Source organism: Coregonus clupeaformis, chromosome 11 (genome assembly GCF_020615455.1).
Source record: "Coregonus clupeaformis isolate EN_2021a chromosome 11, ASM2061545v1, whole genome shotgun sequence".
NCBI classification, from domain to species: domain Eukaryota; kingdom Metazoa; phylum Chordata; class Actinopteri; order Salmoniformes; family Salmonidae; genus Coregonus; species Coregonus clupeaformis.
The window spans coordinates 16,898,388-16,921,388 of NC_059202.1; the positions used below are offsets into that span (position 1 = coordinate 16,898,388).

General features: G+C 41.3%; 1 protein-coding gene across 1 annotated transcript in view; it reads right to left on the minus strand.

Moving 5' to 3' along the window:
- LOC121576630 (insulin-like growth factor 1 receptor) overlaps positions 1-16,883 on the minus strand; it is a 157,770-nt gene extending 140,887 nt beyond the window's left edge. Inside the window, exons 1-2 of the mRNA XM_041889934.2 lie at positions 15,861-16,883; positions 1,736-2,299 (exon numbers count right to left, since the gene is read on the minus strand). Of these exons, the coding sequence (XP_041745868.1) occupies positions 1,736-2,299; positions 15,861-15,954 (658 nt within the window). The 5' untranslated portion in view covers positions 15,955-16,883. The remainder of the gene's footprint in view (positions 1-1,735; positions 2,300-15,860) is intronic.
- Between the last annotated feature and the right edge of the window lie 6,118 nt (positions 16,884-23,001).

A 23,001-nucleotide genomic window follows, 5' to 3' on the forward strand; every position in this document is an offset into this window, starting at 1 on the left:
TTGTTTACAGACAGATTATTTCACTTATAATTCACTGTATCACAATTCCAGAGGGTCAGAAGATTACATACACTAAGTTGACGGTGCCTTTAAACAGCTTGGAAAATTCCAGAAAATGATGTCATGGCTTTAGAAGCTTCTGATAGGCTAATTGACATAATTTGAGTCAATTGGAGGTGTACCTGTGGATGTATTTCAAGGCCTACCTTCAAACCTGCCTCTATGCTTGACATCAAGGGAAAATCAAAAGAAATCAGCCAAGACCTCATAAAACGATTGTAGACCTCCACAAGTCTGTTTGGGAGCAATTTTCAAACGCCTGAAGGTACCACGTTCATCTGTACAAACAATAGTACGCAAGTATAAACACCATGGGACCACGCAGCCATCATACCGCTCAGGAAGGAGACGCGTTCTGTCTCCTAGAGATGAACGTACTTTGGTGCGAAAAGTGCAAATCAATCCCAGAACAACAGCAAAGGACCTTGTGAAGATGCTGCAGGAAACATTTACTAAAGTATCTATATCCACAGTAAAACTAGTCCTATATCGACATAACCTGAAAGGCCGCTCAGCAAAGAAGAAGCCACTGCTCCAAAACCGCCATTAAAAAGCCAGTCTACGGTTTGCAACTGCACATGGGGACAAAGATCGTACTTTTTGGAGAAATGTCCTCTGGTCTGATGAAATAAATATAGAACTTTTTGCCCATAATGACCATATATATGTTTGGAGGAAAAAGGGGAATGCTTGCAAGCCGAAGAACACCATCCAAACCGTGAAGCACGGTGGTGGCAGCGTCATGCTGTGGGGGTGCTTTGCTGCAGGAGGGACTGGTGCACTTCACAAAATAGATGGCATCATAAGGAAGGAAAATTATGTGGATATATTGAAGCAACATCTCAAGACATCAGTCAGGAAGTTAAAGCTTGGTCGCAAATGGGTCTTCCAAATGGACAAGCATACTTCCAAAGTTGTGGCAAAATGGCTTAAGGACAACAGTCAAGGTATTGGAGTGGCCATCACAAAGCCCTGACCTCAATCCTATAGAACATTTGTGGACAGAACTGAAAAAGTGTGTGCGAGCAAGGAGGCCTACAAACCTGACTCAGTTACACCAGCTCTGTCAGGAGGAATGGGCCATAATTCACCCAATTTATTGTGGGAAGCTTGTGGAAGGCTACCCGAAACGTTTGACCCAAGTTAAACAATTTAAAGGCAATGCTACCAAATACTAATTGAGTGTATGTAAACTTCTGACCCACTGGGAATGTGATGAAAGAAATAAAAGCTGAAATAAATCATTCTCTCTACTATTATTCTGACATTTCACATTCTTAAAATAAAGTGGTGATCCTAACTGACCTAAGACAGGGAATTTTTACTAGGATTAAATGTCAGAAATTGTGAAAAACTGAGTTTAAATGTATTTGGCTAAGGTGTATGTAAACTTCCGACTTCAACTGTAGCTAGATCAGAGACCTCTGCAAAAGGCTTGCATCACAAGTGGGATAGACAAACACTGCCCAATACCCCAGTTATTTGAGAAATAATCAACCTTAAAACCTTTAAAAAAAAAAAAAAAACATTTTCTGCAGGCGTAAACAAAGATCGTAAAAGAAAACTAGCAGCAATAAACATGATCTCTGTGGACAGGCTGTCCTCTATGCTGATGTGACTGGATCTCTGCTGCCCACACTGTGAAGAGTGAAGAGAAAAGCTCAGAGCTCCTTACCTTTCTGGCAGTGGTTGGATGTCCAGCAGCGAGAGTTGAAGTTGCCGTTAAAGCTGGTCTTGATGCACTGAGCGTTGTCCTCCATGATTCCTGGACACACGTCACCACACTCCTTGGATTGCTTGTTCCCTGCGATGAAGTTGTTGAACTCTGCGTCCATGATGAGAGACCAGTCCACAGAGTCAAGGTAGCAGAGCTCCGGGTTCTTCTCGATCCGGATGGCCCCTCGCGTGATGTTCCTCAGGTTGTACAGGCCGATGTCCTTCAGACTGGTCATCTCGAAGATAACCAGGGCGTAGTTGTAGAAAAGGTTGCGTCCGTGAATGACGTTGAGGTTGGGGAAGAGTGTGCTGAGGCTGTCCAGGCCGGAGACGCGGAACAGGAGCAGGTAGTCGGTGATGACGGTCAGCTTGGGGAAGCTGAGGGAGCGGAAGAGCTCCTGGTTGAGGTTGTTGGTCTTGTCTCCGATGAGGAGGATCTGCAGGTAGCCCTCCACCACCGTGCAGTTCTCCAGACGCTTGAACTCACTGATGTCATTACGGATGTCAATACTTGGACCACAGACTGGAGGAGAGACAAAGGGAAAGAAAAATCACACATTACATAATTATTACACATCTTAGTTTATCATTTTAAAATACAGTATTTTTTGTCCTTTATTCAATGTACCTAAATAAAATGTACCTTTTTAATTTGATTTTTTATAATTTATTTATCCATTTGTCTGCATACCTATTCATTGTGTTAATCTGTTTACCATGTCTATAATGAAAATCAATTTCAAGTCTTTTCAGGTGGTGACCTGTCTTAAAGGTTCACTGTCAGCCAGTCCCAGACGTACTGTAAGATGACAGCACCAAAATAACAAGCACAACAGCCATTAATAGGACTGAATCTAATCTTCTTGCGATCATCTCTGAAAATAAAACAGGATGTCTTGTGTTATGTTCTTCTCTTCATGTACAAAAGTTTATTTTTGCTTTTGTTTTATGGTTGTAACTTTTCATTTTACTGTGACAAAAGAGAGAGACAAACAGACAGGGTCATCTGAGGTGAGTGTGCTCTTCATCCTGAGCAGGCTTAGGAAGCTCTCTCTCAATGACAAGGGTCAATATTTTGAGACACTCTCTTGCCATATATTTTGGTAAGATCTGGGATCCTAGGTTCCTCTCCTTTACCGGGATAACCGGTGTTTAAAAATATTCCATCCATCTCAGCACACAGAAAGCAACACACAAAACCAAAGTGCCCAGAGTCGACTCTCTCTCTCTCTCATACACACACACTCATACACACACACACCATGATCTATTATTCATTAATGACAATCCTCTCTGCTTTTAATTGTGTCTGTCAATTACTCCAAGTGGGAATGGATACAAGCTAATGGGATATCATCACTGAAAGACTGCTATGATAACAGACCATATAAAACACAGCCCCTGTTTATCTAAGTGTTTCATGGAGGACACTAAATGTACTGTCAGAATATAAACAAAACTTTATGTCACATCTACCTGTACTGGCTGTCGCCTGGCCCCTGTCTCCCTATAAACCCAAGATAATCCTTTCACTGTAACACTTCGAGCAAACCATCTCCTCTGGGTCTATTGATACGTACAGTATGTAATGATGTAATAATGATTTCTTCTAACAGTCCATTCACAGGGAAGCAGAGCTACATTGTAGCCATGACATACCATGGAATGTGTTGAGATTCTCAGGACTGTAGTACAAAGGCAAAACAAAACAAACAGTATCAACATACGACCTTTCACAGTAGGAAGGAGACCTGCTACACTCATTACCAACTCCCTGTCCAAGGCAGGTATTGGTCAAGACAGTACTGTGTGATATAAACATAAAACATAAAGAAAACACCACAAAAGAAACATAGAAAACTCGACAGATCTACAAGAGGTTTGAAATGCTACTTGGAAGGTAAAACAATCAGTAGAAGAAATGTCTTGACATATGAGCTCCTTTGGCTAAACCTGTTATGTTCTTACAGAGGCTTAGGACACCCTCTCAATGAGTGTCAGCGTCACAGGGCCTGTGCAGTGACAAATAGTCCTGCTTTAAACCGCCCGGCCCTGATCCATGTCAACACACCATTTAATTGATGTTATGTTTTCTGCTAATTTCCACAAAGTTGAACAATGAGCTAAACTGTCTCTAACCTCACAATAATGACCATAACAAAAGCTTCCCAGTTTTATCATGTTGATCTACGGCTTCTTAGATTTGAATTTAATTGAAATTGAATGGAAACCAAAAGATGTAGCTGGAGACTACATCTTTTGGTTGTAGTCCACCAAGCTGGAGACTCTTATCTCCCTCAATAACTTTAAGCATCAGTTGTCAGAGCACCTTACCGATCACTGCACCTGTACACAGCCCATCTGAAATTAGCCCACCCAACTACCTCATCCCTATATTGTTATTTAATTTGCTCTTTTGCACCCCAGTATCTCTATTTGCACATAATCTCTTGCACATCTAGCATTCCAGTGTTAATACTATTGTAATTATTCTGCACTATAGCCTATTTATTGCCTTACCTCCATAACTTGCTACATTTGCACACACTGTATATATATTTTCTGTTGTATTTCTGACTTTATGTTTTTTTTTTTTACCCCATATGTAACTCTGTGTTGTTTTTGTTGCACTACTTTGCTTTGTCTTGGCCAGGTCGCAGTTGTAAATGAGAACCTGTTCTCAACTGGCTTACCTGGTTAAATAAAGGTGAAATAAAAATAAAAATGTAATCTCTACTTTCATATGAATGACATCCATAGCACACATACTGCACCATAGGACAAACATTTACTCTCATTATTTCTAGCACTAGGCCAGCCTAAAAGAGATTCCACTTCATTAATGACAAAAAAATCCTGCTTGAAGTTTCTTCTTCAATCTATCCTGCCAAAAATAGTGAGCACATTGTTTATCAGGATGAATGGCCTTTATTTTCTCCTGTCAGTGTGGTACACTTTTTCAAATGTAGAACGGAAATGATTACTCCGGTAGAAAATAGTATTTGCTTTCTCCTATCGACACAAAAGCTCTAGGGATCCACTTGTGAGCCATCAAGCTGCATGTCCTCTTTGTTTCATTGAGAATTTCCCTGCTCCTCGACCAGCCAGAGAGAGGGGAGGAGGGGTGGAGCAACTCAAACACAAAGACTAATTTGTTTGTTAAGTAAAGAGAGACTCTTGGCCTCACTTCCTGTTGGAGGCATTACTAAAATCAGGGGGAGTCTGGTGGGGAAGAGGCAGGAGGAGGGGCAGTGGGGGATATTGTGGCAACGGAGGAGATAGGGTTTCTGCCAGGCGAGACTATCTGAGGCCTTGCTATCGGTGTAAAACCCGTCAGCGATAAAATGAGAAGGTTAATTAAATGTAAAGTATTTTTGAATGCTATTGTGGCAATTACATCTGCATTGCTTGCTCTTTGGGGTATTAGGCTCAGTTTCTGTATAAGCACTTTGTGAAAACTGCTGATGTAAAAAGGGCTTTATAAATACATTGGATTGATTGATTGATTGTTTTTATAGCTTACAGTTTATTCTCCGTTAGTCAGCATCTCTACACTAAATAATTTTCTCTGGGTGTGCGCCAGCTCATGCTTTCTGATTGACAAAAGACCACACTAGCAGAATATCTAATAGTACTAGTAATCCTGGGACACTCCTCCAACTGAACATGTCGCGCGCGACATCTCTGTTCTCAAACCAACATAACAACACCACATCCTCTTCTCCCACATAATGCCAACAAAGGGGGAGAGAGAGAAAGAGACTCCTACCTCCCTCCTTTCTCACCCACTTGTTAAAGTCATTAGCTGTGTTAAGCACCAGGAATTCCAACCATTTCCTTGGAAAAGGCTTGAGTAGATCTGCCTCAAAGCTAAGCCATCGGGGATCTGTGCATCCTGCCAAGTCTGATCCATATGTTGTGATGGGCTATCACTTAATAAGCAATAAAGGTGCATTACACTGATGTCCCTATTGACTATATTTTATATCTAAAATCATCTTCATATTTGTCCAAATTCATTTGAACAGAGAGTATGTGGGAAATTAATAAAATACCAACCATGACAGAAGTAATTTCCTATTGTTGTGTAACAGCTGTGTCTAGCCGCTGTCCTCACAGTGGGATAAGCACACAGAATAAAGTGCTTCTTCCTGTCCCTTTGCGCTGTTCACACTGCTGAGTAAACACACTCCAGCGCGTAATGGAATCCAGCGGCTCATGGTTATGATTGATAACCTTGCCCTGACCTTCCATAGGAATGTCATCCCACACACAGTCATACACACGCAAACACACACACATACACAGGTGACCCTGTGAAAGACTGAAATCAAGACATGGCCAATGCGCAGCATATTGCTATCCTCAAACAAAGTAAAAACCCAAGGGTAGTAAACCCCTTGACTATCACAATATATCAGCCACAATCCTTTAAAAGATAAAAAAATGCACATTCTGCGTTAACTGAACTTTGACGGTTAACCTGCGTCCCATAACAGTAGAGGAAGTCAGTCCCAACTCAAGATCAGTATCTTGAGTTGTTTATCAGAGGTTACTGAAACCATTTAAAAGTCCAGTATGAGACCATTCTTGGAATGGGATTAATTGTATATTTTTCCGGTCTTCCGGCTGTAAACTCCAGGAAGGATGTTACGGGGAGGAAGTATTTTCTTGGCTCTGAAATGTAATGTGATGGGAAAAAACACTGGGGCTGGACCTTGTTGAATTTACTCACCCACAAGTTCCTGTCCATCAGAACACATTGTACTATCCTTTACACTATTCAGTTCTACTCCATTTTTCACAGTTTGTTTTTCTCAGATATGCAGACAAATGTGAGAGCCTGATGGGTAGTGCAAATACAGTGGACCAGGTCCCTCCATCCCTCCGAATTTGATGTAAGATGGCGGCGCTGAGCAGGGCACGCGTCTTGCCGGTTCCTGCTCGACATTTGCTTTTTTTTATACTCTTCTTAAATGTTTATTCTATTCTACTGAACCATTTACTTTATGTTCGGATTATTATATTTTAATAATTTCTTATTGTTGTTGCATTTTCGAGAAGGAACCTGCAAGTAAGGATTTAATTGGACGGAGTATACCAGGTGTATCCTGTACATACGACTAATAAAACTTGAAACTTGTCCCTCACGATCCCTCACACCTGACACCTCAACTAGACTTAATCCCCCACATGCTGGAAGTCATCTGACCAGTGGCCTGCTGGGCCACTTCCCCCGCATGGTCCTCACTTCAAAAGCACAGGTTCAGATATCAGACCCAGACTGGTAACACAACACTGTCACCCCCCTACTCACACTCCAAACCCACTCCTCGGCCCCATCGCAGCATGGCAGAGAAGGGGTAAACACACACATACCTGCCGTCTTTTAAATATAGTTTATAGTCACGTTTAATGGGTTTGCACAATCAGGTCACATTCCAATACCACTTAAGTTTAGCTTAACAGTTGAGCTATTGAGGAACGGCTGAAACATTACCTCCCCACCCATTTTAAACGACATCCACAGTATGTCGCAGCTTATTTATATGGTTTGTCCATATCAAGTGTTACAAATCAAAGAGCTGCACATTACCAAAGAGAGGATGTTCCCCCAGAACAATCATAAAAATTATTTCAATATGGATCTGGCCACAGTCTCTTGATCTGCAGCCTGTCACTTTGCAATCTATTAGAAGAGATAACATTTGCAATCATCCTGCAAATTGTACAATACTCCATGGGCTATTAAACCCGTGGGCCACAGTACATGATCATGTATGCGTCTAGCCAGAGATTGCATATGAGCAAATACTCTGACAGTCTACTTTAAATAAGTGTTTAATTAAGCATTGTAAACCTCAGCTGGCGGCCTGGAGAGGCCGTAGGACAGGATATGACTGCACTCTCACAAACTAGCACAGTGACACACTTTCCCATCTCTGCCTGCACAGTCCCTGTCAGGCTGCCTGCCACGCTGTGTGTACTGCAGAGAGAGAGCAGATCCGCGCACAAGGCACACACACACACATACACGCATGCATGCACATACACACACACACACACACACAGAGGCACAAGGGAGAGACTGAGCACTTCCAGTCACGAGACAGAGTGGGAGTCTTATAGGAATGTGCATCTCTCGTTTCATGAACGATTCGATACGCATCTAGATACATGGGCTATGATACGATACAAGAACAATACGTTTTAGTCTGAAATTATTCAGTGTAGATTCGGTTTGATTAGGAGAACGAATTGATGCGATTCGGTTCAATTCGATACACAATTTTTTTTGCATGAACACATTACTTTCCATTTTAAATTAATATCTGCTGCTGATGTGAGCTCAGGAGCTGGGCCTCTCTGAGCTGGATCAGTCTGAGATTACTTCTCTAAACTGAGTGGCCCTCAGCGTGTGTGTGTGTGTGTGTGTGTGTGTCAATGTCAATGGGGTGTGTAGGCACCTGAGCTGAGCCATAGGTCAGACTGAGCATCTACCATCCCACTATCAGATACCACCCCACTTTCATCTGAAATCACCCACTGATTAACTTGTCATTTTTGCAGATAAAAAATGTTTTGAGCTAGTACTATGTCAACGTTTACCTTTAGAAATTAGTAGGGCCGGACTACCGCGTGCAGTATATATAAATATATATATTTTTTATTTTAATCAAGTAACTTACTACATTTCAACACATTTTGCCATGGTGCAAAGAGAAAAATTGCTGTTTTATAATGCTATTCTACACATTTTGTCATGAGGCTGAGAGAAAACCGGAACATCCGGTTGTTGCGGACTCGGCAAAGGCTAGGTAACAATGACCCAGCAAATTACATTGATTGTCACTCTACAAAACCTATGATTTGACATTGTGAAAGCCATTTTACAAACATCTGAATGCAGGTATGAATAGCCTATTAGACCAATTAGAACAGGGATAGGTCTACCTCTCATGAGCAGCTGTCTCCCACATTGTGCACACAGTTGTCTGACAGTCATACACAGTTACATACATAAAAGTTCAATAGGCTACTGCAGTGGTTCCCAAACTGAGGGGTCGGCAGGGGTGGCACGGGGGTACCCCAGTCCCCCCAAAATAAAAATAAATAATAATAATAATAATATAGATATATACAGTACATTTGGAAAGTATTGACTTTATTACAACGTTCAAGAGTAAGTTGATATATATATATGTATATATACACACACACACACACACACACACACACATATATATATATATCAACTTACTCTTGAACGTTTTAATAGTAGAACGCACAAGGTGAAATTTTGAAATTGGGTAGTGCATCATCAGTATTCCTCTTGTCATGTCCGTCATTGCATACCTTAGAGAGCTATCTATAACTTGTCAGAAATGTCCAGATCAACTAGCCCATGTCAGCTAACATTTTTCAGCTAGGTATTTTAGCCCATAGATTTTGTAGTAATGTTCGGGTTACTCAAATATCACATGAATACACATTAGACATGGCAACATTTATAGAATTGCAAGAAAATGTGTGTTAAAACCGCAAGATTTCCTCTGTACCCCATAACAAAATGTGCAAAATTGCAGGAAATAAGCTTTAAACCTGCAACATTTTCTCTCCGCCAACAAGAGGGCTATGAACAGTTTGTGTCATGAACAGTGATTGTGCCCATAGAAATAGACATGGCGTGGGCGCGCAGGGGGGGCGTGGGACGTTCCCCAATGCTGGAAGGGGGGCCTGAGTGAAAAAGTTGGGAACCCCTGGGCTACTGAACTGAAGGAGAGGACTCATCAATTTAGTCACAACAGATAAGAGGTATTTTCGGAATAAAACAATACGAGTAAAAAATATTAGTAAACCGCCGATTCGTAACATTTGAATCGGTTTTCTTACCGATTCATGCTTAGTTTGGATCAGTTTGGGCTCCCGCAGACCAATGCACTAGCATCTTAAACATTTGAACCGGGGACTGATGCGTATTGGTTAATCGTTACATCCCTAGAGTCTTACTTTCTCATAAATACATTTAATTGATTGATTGATTGATCCCAGTCTTCTGTACCCCTCAGCCAAAGGTAGAGAGGGAGCCTGGATGTCAAGTGCAGAGGAACATCTACCCCACCTTCTGCGTAACCTTGGTGACAGCTAATACCATTCTGCTTTCCAGGAGGAATGGGTCCTGTAGTAACTATGCAATAGCAATGCCAGTGTGTCTGTGTTAAACAAGAGCCAGCAGTCACAGGACATGAACAAACAGTGGAAGCTGACAATACACACATACAGTGAGATCTGTCTTCATTCAAGGCCCTCCAGGTGAGGATAGCATCATTATTCTAAATTGTGATTTTAGCCCTGAATCCCACACTTCACTTAAACCTTTACTTGAGCTCCAACAAGGAGGCAACTGAGTAAAATGATGAGTCATGCTAGCCAAAAGGAGTACCTCAAATAGTGTGTGTGTCAGAGTGTGGCTGGGGCTGGGGTTCGATAGGAGCAGGTGTCTGCTGCCAGGCCAGGCTGTCCAGAGCCTGCGCGTGTGAACAGCAAAGACCAATAAAACAGTTCACAAACTCTCCACTCTTCCAATCAACAAAACCATGTCTGTTTCCCTAGCGGGTGTATTTTTGCACATTCTATTTCCAAACACCAACTTTCTCCTCTCTCTAACTCTCCCTCTCTCTGCCTCTCTCTCTCTCACCCTCTCTCTCTCGCTCCCTCTCTCTCACCCTCTCTCCCGCTCCCTCACCCTCTATCTCCCTCTCTCTCACCCTCTCTCCCTCTCTCTCAATGTATCATTGAGCCTTGTTTGCTGTATACTTGGAAGCAATGGCATGGAAAGTTTACTGTGGTGAGAGTTAAAAGGAAGCTTAATTACATTTTATTAGCGTAGACAGATTATTAAAACACACAGGGTAGAAAGTATACAAGACCTGATGGAGCATGGCCATTAATTTGCTCTGCCCAGAATAATTGTATATTCTATGCATAAAATATAGCCCTTGATTCAATTCTGCAGATTTTTTTAAACCTTTGGGCAATGGGCAATATCATACTAATATACATGTATATTCTATACACTGTATATTGTAAAAACAGATTGGCCGGCATCAACACTAATTTAGGGTTTAAAAAAACTTTAACCATTAAATGAAGTGACCAAGGTTTGTTGCTCTAAGTGAAATGGTCAACATGAATGCAACAAACATGCACTTATTTACAGTCCTCCTACACATGATGGTGAGCTATATGTTGAGAAACTCCACCCATGGCATGAGGGACTGAGGGACAATGGAACCCCAAAGTTCAAGAGTAAAATATTTTCATGGGCTCCTATACATAGGCGGTGGGACCCTGCCGGGCTCAGCAGGGTGCTGAGAAATGCCCCAATCTGTGATTCACAGTGGCGAGGACGCTGGCCTGACCACACTGGTCAATAGCTCTCAATTGTTTGAGTCCTCCTCTTTTTTCATGCTAATTGAGGTCGTTCCCTATCTCCTTTCCATGTCAAAATCATCTCCATTCCCCCACATCCCCTTCCTTTCCTCGTAGCACAAAACACAGCCTTTCTCATTAATTACATCCACAGGGCTACACAAACACACTAGCTACTAACTATACAAAATCAACCAGACATCACATAGATAAACAACCACCCCTCCTAAAGAAGCCAAGTGCCAGTGTCATTTCTGATAGATACCCATACTCACTTATAATGTAAATGCAACCACCAAAGTACTATAGATATAGGCCTCTATCTCAAGTTTTGAGCGAGCGTGCAATAGGCATGCTGACTGCAGGAATGTCCACCAGAGCTGTTGCCAGAGAATTTCATGTTAATTTCTCTACCATAAGCCACCTCAATGTCGTTTTAGAGAATTTGGCAGAACGTCCAACCGGCCTCACAAACGCAGACCACGTGTATGGTATTGTGTGGGCGAGCGGTTTGCTGATGTCAACATTGTGAACAGAGTGCCCCATGGTGGCAGTTGGATTATGGTATGGGCAGGCATAAGCTACGGACAACGAACACAATTGCATTTTATCAATGGCAATTTGAATGCACAGAGATACAGTGACAAGATCCTGAGGCCCATTGTCATGCTATTAATCCGCCACCATCACTTCATGTTTCAGCATGATAATGCACGGCCCCATGTCGCAAGGATCCGTACACAATTCCTGGAAGCTGAAAATGTCCCAGTTCTTCCATGGCCTGCATACTCACCAGACATTGAGCATGTTTGGGATGCTCTGGATCGACATGTACGACAGCGTGTTCCAGTTTCCTCCAATAACAAGCAACTTCGTACAGCCATTGAAGAGGAGTGGGACAACATTCTACAGGCCACAATCAACAGCCTGTTCAACTCTATGCGAAGGAAATGTGTTGCGCTGCATGAGGCAAATGGTGGTCACCCCAGATACTGACTGGTTTTCTGATCCACGCCCCTACCTTTTTTTTAAGGTATCTGTGACCAACAGATGCATATCTGTATTTCCAGTCATGTGAAATCTATAGATTAGGGCCTAATGATTTTATTTCAATTGACTGATTTCCTTATATGAACTGTAACTCAGTAAAATCTTTGAAATTGTTGCATATTGCGTTTATATTTTTGTTCAGTATATTCTTTATGTATTCATTCGGGTTCACAGTGCGGATCGAACCGAGTTCCCCGTACCGAACGGTTCGGTACGAATACGTGTACCTTTACACCCCTAATCGATTTTGCAGGAGACATGATTCAGTCACTGTTGGGTCACTTTGCTCCACCACATGGTGTTTGCCTTAGAGATTCCACTAATCTGCTTAACAGCAGTCAAACTAAACACGATCAAAGTGAGCTGTTACAGTAGCCTAAATATTCTTAATTGTCACAAACTGGGCATATACTCTATTCAGAGGGGACACAGTCAGAAATGCATTGAGCCTCATTAAACTTTTCCCATTCCGATTATACATGACTGGATTAAACATTTGTTCTATTTTTTATTTAGTTAGACACCTCTACCTGTCTTTACAGATGTAAACGAATGAGACAAGAAAATTGGATACTGCGCAAACCTTGCAAAGCTTGCTCCGAAACGTTATTACATTTGACTCCTTTATTCACTCTCCAAAAACACCTGCCCCTTCTTGAAGGCTAGCTGGAAACCGGGCTCCAAATGATGATGTCAGAAGCTATAGCAAGGCCCAGTTGTCTTCTCCACTAACTAATAAGCCATTGCCTTTTCATAGCCTTCTCAAAACATGATGAAGAACACTATTAACATCAATCAGCACAATTGGAAGCTGTTCTGACTGGTTGCAGGAACCAGGTGCCCAGGTTCCCTGAGCTGTTGAGGGTAACCACTTGAGCAAGAAATAGTTAATGGCCGGCAGGTAGCCTAGCGGTTAAGAGCGCTGGGCCAGTAATCAAAAGGTTGCTGGTTTGAATCCCCGAGCAGACTAGGTGAAGGTGTTAATGTTCCCTTGAGCAAGGTACTTAACCCTAATTGCTCCTGTAAGTCACTCTGGATAAGAGCATCTGCTAAATGATTGCAAGACAGATGAGGTAGAGAATAATGCTAATTTGACAACAGCAACAGTCCTCAAAACATTGAGCGATGCACTCTTTTATGCTATGGAAAATAATCCACATCTTTACAAGCCGCTCAGTCCTTCAAAGTCATGGTGGTGAACTATGTATAAATTCTTTAAAGAAAATTGTTGAGAACTGTTTATTTCCTTGACATAGAACATGCATGGGGATGAGACTGGATGCATTGTAAATAGAAATAGGACTGAGTAGTAGCTCAGTTGTAAATTTAATTTCCCAGAGAAGGTCTTCTGCATTTCATGTTTATTCCACCACTTGCTTGCCTACTCATGGCATATAAACAGTAATTTTGGCTACTTAGGTACCCAATGACCTTGTCCTTCTTTCTGAATAGGCCTCCCGCACCACTTTTAAGAGGTTGCATACACTGTAAAAAAATATATAGTTGTTTCAACTAATTATTATTAAGTAACTGGTTCCACAGCCTGTTTTAGTTTACTAAACTGTTTGGTCAAAGTGTTACCTGAACTTAACATTTTTAGTTAGCCCAAACTTAGCACCAACTTGAGAAAACTTTGGCAAAAATTCAGTCAACTTAAAATGACGTGTTTGCTCAACTTGTCTCATATGTTCATTCAACTAGAAATTATTATTTGGGCATTTTCACACAAAAAAGGCTGTGGAACTAGTAACACACACACAGTGCTTTTGACATACAATCTTTTCAATTTACATATTTGACACACATGATTACATTGTGCATGTTCATCTATTCAGTAATTATTGTCCTCACCTGCAATTTGAACTCACAACCTTTTGGTTCACAGCATTCCAATCGTCCTGCTACGCCACCATGTCTGTGTCAATTAGCAGTTCATCTGACTATTCTCTCATCATTGATTTGATGTACTTATTTATGCAATTTTAGGGTTTTCTGTATAGTTGTCTAATGTTGGTGGGGAATAGTACTCTGTTTTAATGTTACTCTTTAATATTAATTTTACTTGAATGTACTTTTAACAGAGCTGAGATTTACTTTGAAGTGCAAAGTATAGCAATACAGGTGAAATCAGTCATTGACACAGACATGGTGGCGTAGCAGGAAGATCGGTATGCTGTGAACCAAGAGATTATGAGTTAAAATCCCAGGTGAGGAGATGTTGAATAATAATTACTGTATAAATGAACATGCACAATGTCATCATGTATGTCAAAGTGTGTCAAATATGTATGTTGAAAACATTGTACGCCAAAAGCACTGTGTGTGTGTAACTAGTTTCACAGCCTTTTTTAGTGAAGATGCCCAAATAATAATTTATAGTTGAATAAACATATGAGACAAGTTGAGCAAACACATAACTTTAAGTTGACAACATTTTCTCAAGTTGGAGCTGAATTTGGGCCAACAAAAAATGTTAAATTCAGGTAAGACCAATCAAAAAGTTGAGTAAACTAAAAAACAGCTGTGGAAGCAGTTAGGGTTCTATCTGGAACCAAAAGGGTTGTACCTGGAGCCAAAGGTTTTTTTCAAAGGGTTCTTCTATGGGGACAGCCAATGAAACCTTTTTGGTTCTAGATAGCACTTTTTTTTCTAAGAGTGTACCTTTATTTGAATACATTGAAGTGGATAAAGAGGCGCACTTTTCCATTGTATAGGCTATTGTAAAACTGGTGAAATACTAGGCTTATTTCATTTGTTTAACACAGTCATCCGGGATGTGATATCAAGTCCTATATGCATTTTTTTGTCCCTAAAAGCAAAGGCCAAAAGCTAAGATAAGCCAATATGACAGTATTTACCTCTACTATGCGCGTGCATGTGCATACACATAATGACATTGGTGGGACTCGGAAACAGTGCGCTCCCACCACCACTACGAATGCAAAATGGCCACATGGTCGAAATAGTAGCCTAACCTTCATCCATGGATTCATCCTCGTTCGTTTGCGGGAAAGCATCGTTGTAAAGGCTCAAATTGTTACGGCTGTAGGCCTAATTCACTCCTTCAATATATGAGCTAATAAGATTTTAACAAAATCAAAAACATATAGGCTAATCTGTTTGTAGGCTACTGTGGAAAAATCTTAACAATCCCAAAACCTAATGTGATATATGTTTACATTATGCAATGTGACCATATTTTCAGTTATTTCCATAGCTAAAACAAGCTAGCTTATGCATTATTTTAAAAATCATCAATTTGCTTTTGCTATTTAGCCTACTCCAAAATTGCTTAATCGCTGAACTCATGTGAGCCTGGCGATGAAGCCTACAATAACATGTAGCCTAGCATGTAGGCCTATGTATCTCTTTACAGTCATGTAGCCCATCTGATGTGGACCAAAACAAGATACTGATACTGTAGTCAGACCAACAATACAGCTGTAACTAAATAATATTAACATATAAAATAGCTACAATGTTAAACCATTGGCGGCCAAACATTTTTGCATTGTAACGGCTCGCATGCATGAGGATAAACCCGAAGAAACCTGCCAACGAATACCGTATTATTTTGAGTAGGACTTCACAATGGCACTTACTTTCTCCATTTGCGGACCATAGGCAGATAGTGGAGACAGATAGCATCAGACCCCAAAACAAGGTCAAATTATTCCTCTCTGTCCCAGATCTCATTCCTGATCAATTATTCACCTCTCTAAAAAGCAAATAACTTAATTCCAAAATAGTGGAAAAGGGAGATGATGCCACCGAGTTCACAAAAAGAAAAAAAGAAGAAAAAACATGTGGTCCAGCAAATAGGCTACACTGTTTGACAGGTCGATACAAATTCGTGTTCAAACGATAGCCTACTGTTTTTCCAAGTTTTGTGTTTTGGTGATATTATATATAGCCTAAGCCTATATAAAAAAAATATAATAACATGAAATAAATTAAAACAATTCGTTATTCTTGCCAACGACACAATGATTTAAGGATTGCTGGCAAGACATTCGTGCCACTGATTTCACTCGACAGATGATGGTAATCCGCATCCTCAGTCTCCATTTCTTGAAACCCCAGTAATTGTGCGCAGGAGCTTTTATGACTCGCAATCGAACAATGTTCACTTGTAGTAGACCAAAGGGAATTCCAATCTTCTATCATTCATTTCCGTCTGAGTGATGAGAATTAGCACGAAAATATATGGCCAGTTCCACAGGGTGGTGGCTGAGATGGGAAATTAATGAGAACGTAACTCCGTTCAATGAGCCAACAGGGCGCAATCCAAAATATCCTCCACAACAGAAATTGTTTCACCAATCTCACCCCCCTTTACTCCCGCCCCCCTGCACTGTCTGTTTTCGCCGTTCGCGCAGTCAATCCACTCCTTTGCTGCTGAAAAAAAGATGTATGCCACGCAACAGTAGACTATCGAGTTTAAGAGCTTCTGTTGGGGTGGAGTATGGTATACTTGCACCAAACTCAAGCTTCCGTTATGTCCTGTGAGCCATTTATGGGTGATGATGTGTATTTTTTTTGTTTTCCCGTACAGCTCCAGTAAGCAGCAATCCTATCACTTGCCCTCGTTGTCGGTCTCCAGTCCGTAGAATCACTGCTGTAAACAAGAGTCAGCTCAGCTCACACAGAAACACATAGCACTAAGCATACGGCAAGTCACGGACAAAAGCTGGAATGGAGCAAGCAGCCGATGACATGGATAACCAATGTTAAGGTTATTTTACATTTAATTTAGCCTATTAAAAAAGATGCAGCCCTGAAAAAAAAAGACGTTTAACAAAAGGTTATAAGTCGTTTGTAAACGGTTAATTATAGCTCCCGTTGTATAGGCTACATTGGTAAATCTGTAATAAACATTTGTGAGATTGTTATTTCTGAGTTTGCCAAATTGTGTGTTCATATATGACCAGCCTACACTGTTAATCATTATTAGGCTACTTTTATTATTGCCCGTGCAGTCATGGGCAAGAACCATAACAAACACACAGTTTCAACCAATGTGTTATAACTGTTTATTACGTTTACATTACATTTATAATATCTAAACTAATAATTAAGAGTTTATAATCTACATACAGCTAAACCCTTTATAACCGTTATACCATGTAGCCAACGGTGTTGCCTTAAATTAAGCTATTTGGTCTGATTGATGGTCATTAGGTTATAACGTTACATATTAGTCTATAGGGTAATAAAAGCAAAGTAAAGATACATTATTCTGCCTATAGGCTATGTCTACTTTCCATATATTATTTTGTGTAGTAGCCTAACAAGTGTGATATCTGGAACAAGAGCTAATTTATTTGTTATTCCCTGGAGTAGTTATATATATATATATATAACAGTGGCCTAAATGTTATGTTTTGTAATTATTTTGTTTAAACTTTAGAATCCAGCTCCCTCTTAACTTCGGGTCCTATCAAAACAGGTAGCCTAATTCCTGATAAACATTTAGCAAGCAAATAATTACAATCACAGTGCAACATTGTATTGTTGGATGCATTGTGCTTATAATGCAAAACTATTTGTTATATTAGATTATTGATAGGCCTATAAATGTACACAGAATTTATAAATAGCCTAGCCTGTGTTAGTCTATTTTCCGCAGTGCCTGTTTGATTCTTTCGGGATATGTTGGTTGTATATGGATGGGAATGTCCGTTTATATAGCCTACCTTTATGTTTGGAATTAAATGTATATGATTATTGACTTATAATAGACTGCCGTATGTGTTGTATAGCCTACATTGACCATTTTCAAATAGATAATCTTACCCAGTTCCACATTTTTGATGTGCACGGACGGTACTTCGCCTGACACACGATAGGCCAAAGCGAGTAGTAAAATCCGCCATAGAATTTCATTCAAATGCACGGATTGGACTCAATATTAGCGTTCATTCATCTGTGGCCTGTCTCTGGCTTGTTTTGTATAGATAGCGCGCAATGGGTTGGGCTCAAATAATCTATGTTCATTCTGCAAAAATAACATTCTGATTTGAATAGGATACAAATAATAAAACAGGTCACACATTTTTAATTTGTGGTGTTAGCTTATAGATACACCATGACGTGCTTTTTGTTTCAAAATTCAAAAGGCACTTGCACGTCTGAGCTATCTTATGTTGCAGTTTTAAAGCTAATTTCCTGCAATTCTACACTTTTTGCCATGAGGCTGAGAGAATGTTGCATTTTTTATGCTAATTTCCTGCAATTCATCACATTCTGCTATCATATGCTATCTGGGTGGCCCCCAACCTCCAGGGGAATGCCAATAACGTTTTCATATGGAGCCTACTCATTTATTTTTATGAAGGCATTCTTATTAGAATGTGTCTGTCAGAATAAATTTGAACAGACAGTATGGATTTTATGTTTATCAACATTTTAAATTTATATTTCATAAACAATTACTGAATTACACCTAAGCAGTGGCATCATGCACCAACGATTTTTGAGAGGGCACTGATGGTCACTGTGTATATTGCTTATATATATATATTCACTTTGTTATTATTTTGTCTTAGGGTTAGAGGCATCTAAGACAAAATAATAACAATGTGAATGAGACACAGAATGAAAGCCATTTTACTGGCACTCCTGTGCCCCTATTATACCACCACCACTGATGTTACTATCAACTACTGCGGCAGGTAGTTTAGTGGTTAAGAGCGTTGTGCCAGTAACTGGAAGGTTGCTGGTTCTAATCCCCGACCTGACTAAGTGAAAAATCTGTCGATGTGTCCTTGAGCAAGGCACTTAACCCTAATTGCTCCTGTAAATCGCTAAGGATAAGAGCGTCTGCTAAGTGACAAAAAAAAAATGCAAACCATTCTTTTAAATATTGTTTTGCCATCTGTCTAGACCGCTTCTATACCGTGCATCAAGGAGCTCTATCCATGCACAATTTTGTAACTGGCGCCCTCTGTTGCTACAAAGATAGTATTGATGCATCACTGAGGACAATGCAGCTTCAAGCAAGGGTATTTGAAACTGTGTTGGGATATGAGTGTGTTGCTCTGTCAAAGCTTTTTCAGAGTCTGTTCTGTCTGACACCCTGTTGTATTGCAAGTATTATTGCAAGCCAATAGACCAAATGGTCAGTCAGTCATAAATCTAGGCTACTCTCGCTTTGTTCTTTTGATCCTAACTAGAACCTGGGAAAAGGTGCATAGAAGCTTTATAGTGTGGCCCAACCACTTGATTTGGAAGATTTTTGAGGCTGCAATAATCCTCACAAATAGGTAGAAACAGTTTTTGAAGGAAAATATTCTAAGGTCATATCAGTTAGTTAAAGGTAAAACACAGTAGTTCTGGTTGTAATGACTGCCAACATAAATACTTTATCTGCAACTTGTTTGCGTGTCAACAGAACCATTGTATCAGAAAGGAAAACTGTATCAAAGAGATAAAGCCTTTCACTGGCCACCCAGACTGCAGATATGGTGAGTCATTCCTGCATAATTATCCCCGGTCTCCAGTGATTGACCTGCCTGTCCACTTGCATTTGTTAAATCCTCATAAACTGTTTCTCATAAAGAGTGGCGGCAGGGTCCACCTAACTTGACCACCACTTGTTTGCTTTCATTCTGCCCTAGCACTCAAGTGGAAATAAGTGTTTAACACCAGCGGGTCACACATGCTAATGAGCGGCTGTTTGTTTCTGAAATCATAATCCTCAAAGAAATACGGAGCATGTTAATGGCTAATGGTCACTGAATCCATACTTGCCAACAGTAACTTAAACACTATGCCTAACTACATTATGTACCTTTAGCAGTCTGAGTGCATATTTAAAGCAATTTAGGGCCAATTTGATTAAAGCACTTGTCAGTAGTTGGTATTCAGACCCGTATGCAGCAGTGGCGGTCGGTGATGTTTAAGATGGGGAGGACAATTATTTTTTTAATGAGCGTGGCCATAGTTCTATTAAACATTTTAGTCATTTAGCAGACACTCTTATCCAGAGCAACTTACAGTTAGTGAGTGCATACATTTTCATACTGGCCCCCCGTGGGAAACGAACCCACAACGCTGGCGTTGCAAGCGCCATGCCCTACCAACTGAGCTACAGGGGACTACCATATTGGATGACTGTCATTCATATTCCATTCACCCAGCTCAATGTAACATTGATAGGTTTAGGCTACTACATGATACTCAGATTTTCCATATACCCATCATGAGGTTGCTACAACCTAGCCTATGAATGAAAAGCTCGTCGGATGTGGCAGGGCTTGAAAACTAATACAGACTACAAAGGGAAGCACAGCCGCGAGCTGCCCAGTGACACAAGACTTCCAGACGAGCTAAACCACTTCAATGCTCGCTTCGAGGCAAGCAACACTGAAGCATGCATGAGAGCACCAGCTGTTCCGGATGACTATGTGATCACGCTCTCCGTAGCCGATGTGAGTAAGACTTTTAAGCAGGTCAACATTCACAAGGCCGCAGGGCCAGACGGATTACCAGGACGTGTACTCCGAGCATGTGCTGACCAACTGGCAAGTGTCTTCACTGACATTTTCAACATGTCCCTGACTGAGTCTGTAATACCAACATGTTTCAAGCAGACCACCATAGTCCCCGTGCCCAAGGACACTAAGATAACCTGCCTAAATGACTACCGACCCATAGCACTGATGTCTGTAGCCATGAAGTGCTTTGAAAGGCTGGTCATGGCTCACATCAACACCATTATCCCAGAAACCCTAGACCCACTCCAATTTGCATACCGCCCCAACAGATCCACAGATGATGTAATCTCTATTGCACTCCACACTGCCCTTTCCCACCTGGACAAGAGGAACACCTACATGAGAATGCTATTCATTGACTACAGCTCAGCATTCAACACCATAGTGCCCTCAAAGCTCATCACTAAGCTAAGGATCCTGGGACTAAACACCTCCCTCTGCAACTGGATCCTGGACTTCCTGATGGGCTGCCCCCAGGTGGTAAGGGTAGGTAACAACACATCTGCCACACTGATCCTCAACACCGGGGCCCCTCAGGGGTGCGTGCTCAGTCCCCTCCTGTACTCCCTGTTCACCCATGACTGCATGGCCAGGCACGACTCCAACACCATCATTAAGTTTGCCGACGACACAACAGTGGTAGGCCTGATCACCGACAACAATGAGACAGCCTATAGGGAGGAGGTCAGAGACCTGGCCGTGTGGTGCCAGGATAACAACCTCTCCCTCAACGTAACCAAGACAAAGGAGATGATTGTGGACTACAGAAAAAAAAAGAGGACTGATCACACCCCCATTCTCATCGACAGGGCTGTAGTGGAACAGGTTGAGAGCTTCAAGTTCCTTGGTGTCCACATCACCAACGAACTATCATGGTCCAAACACACCAAGACAGTCGTGAAGAGGGCACGACAAAGCCTATTCCCCCTCAGGAGACTGAAAAGATTTGGCATGGGTCCTCAGATCCTCAAAAAATTCTACAGCTGCACCATCGAGAGCATCCTGACTGGTTGCATCACCGTCTGGTATGGCAACTGCTCGGCCTCCGACCGCAAGGCACTACAGAGGGTAATGCGTACGGCCCAGTACATCACTGGGGCCAAGCTTCCTGCCATCCAGGACCTCTATACCAGGCGGTGTCAGAGGAAGGCCCTCAAAATTGTCAAAGACTCCAGCCACCCTAGTCATAGACTGTTCTCTCTGCTACCGCACGGCAAGCGGTACCGGAGTGCCAAGTCTAGGTCCAAAAGACTTCTTATCAGCTTCTACCCCCAAGCCATAAGACTCCTGAACAGCTAATCATGGCTACCCGGACTATTTGCACTGCCCCCCCCACCCCCACCCCATCTTTTTACGCTGCTGCTACTCTGTTAATTATTCATGCATAGTCACTTTAACTCTACGCACATGTACATATTACTTCAACTACCTCAACTAGCCGGTGCCCCCGCACATTGACTCTGCACCGGTACCCCCCTGTTATTTTATTTTACTTCTGCTCTTTTTTTCTCAACACTTTTTTGTTGTTGTTTTATTTTACTTTTTTATAAAAAATAAATGCACTGTTGGTTAAGGGCTGTAAGTAAACATTTCACAGTAATGTCTGCACCTGTTGTATTCGGCGCATGTGGCCAATAAAATTTGATTTGATAAAAAAAAAAAAAGTTGACAACGTAGGTGCACAGGTCGAGAGAAAAATTTGAGTAATCAAGGTGACAGACAGTGACACATTCAATACCGACTTACAAACTCTAGCCTGCATCTAACTGATCTAGAGTGTAATCAGCTGGTAGAGCACGGCGCTTGTAACGCCAAGGTAGTGGGTTCGATCCCCGGGACCACCCATACACAAAAATGTATGCACGCATGACTGTAAGTCGCTTTGGATAAAAGCGTCTGCTAAATGGCATATTATTATTATTATTAATCATTAGTCCAACAGTTGCAAACGAGAGTTTCTATTGGACAAATTCAGGTATGTTTATCCCCGTTTTGTTCCGTTTGCTTACGTTTAAGAAACGTTTTTCAACAGAATCGGCAGAATGAATACACCCCTGATCACACGCAAACACAGTTCACTTTCATAGCAACCTCATACAAACAGCATGATCATTTTGCTCATTGTATAATTCCTTCTTGCATCTATGCACTTTCCTCCTCTCACCTTTTCCCTTTGTGGACTTCAGTGCACAACACATCAGCTTTCTGTGACTAGGCGAAAAAACCTTTCCAAGCCAAACCTTCA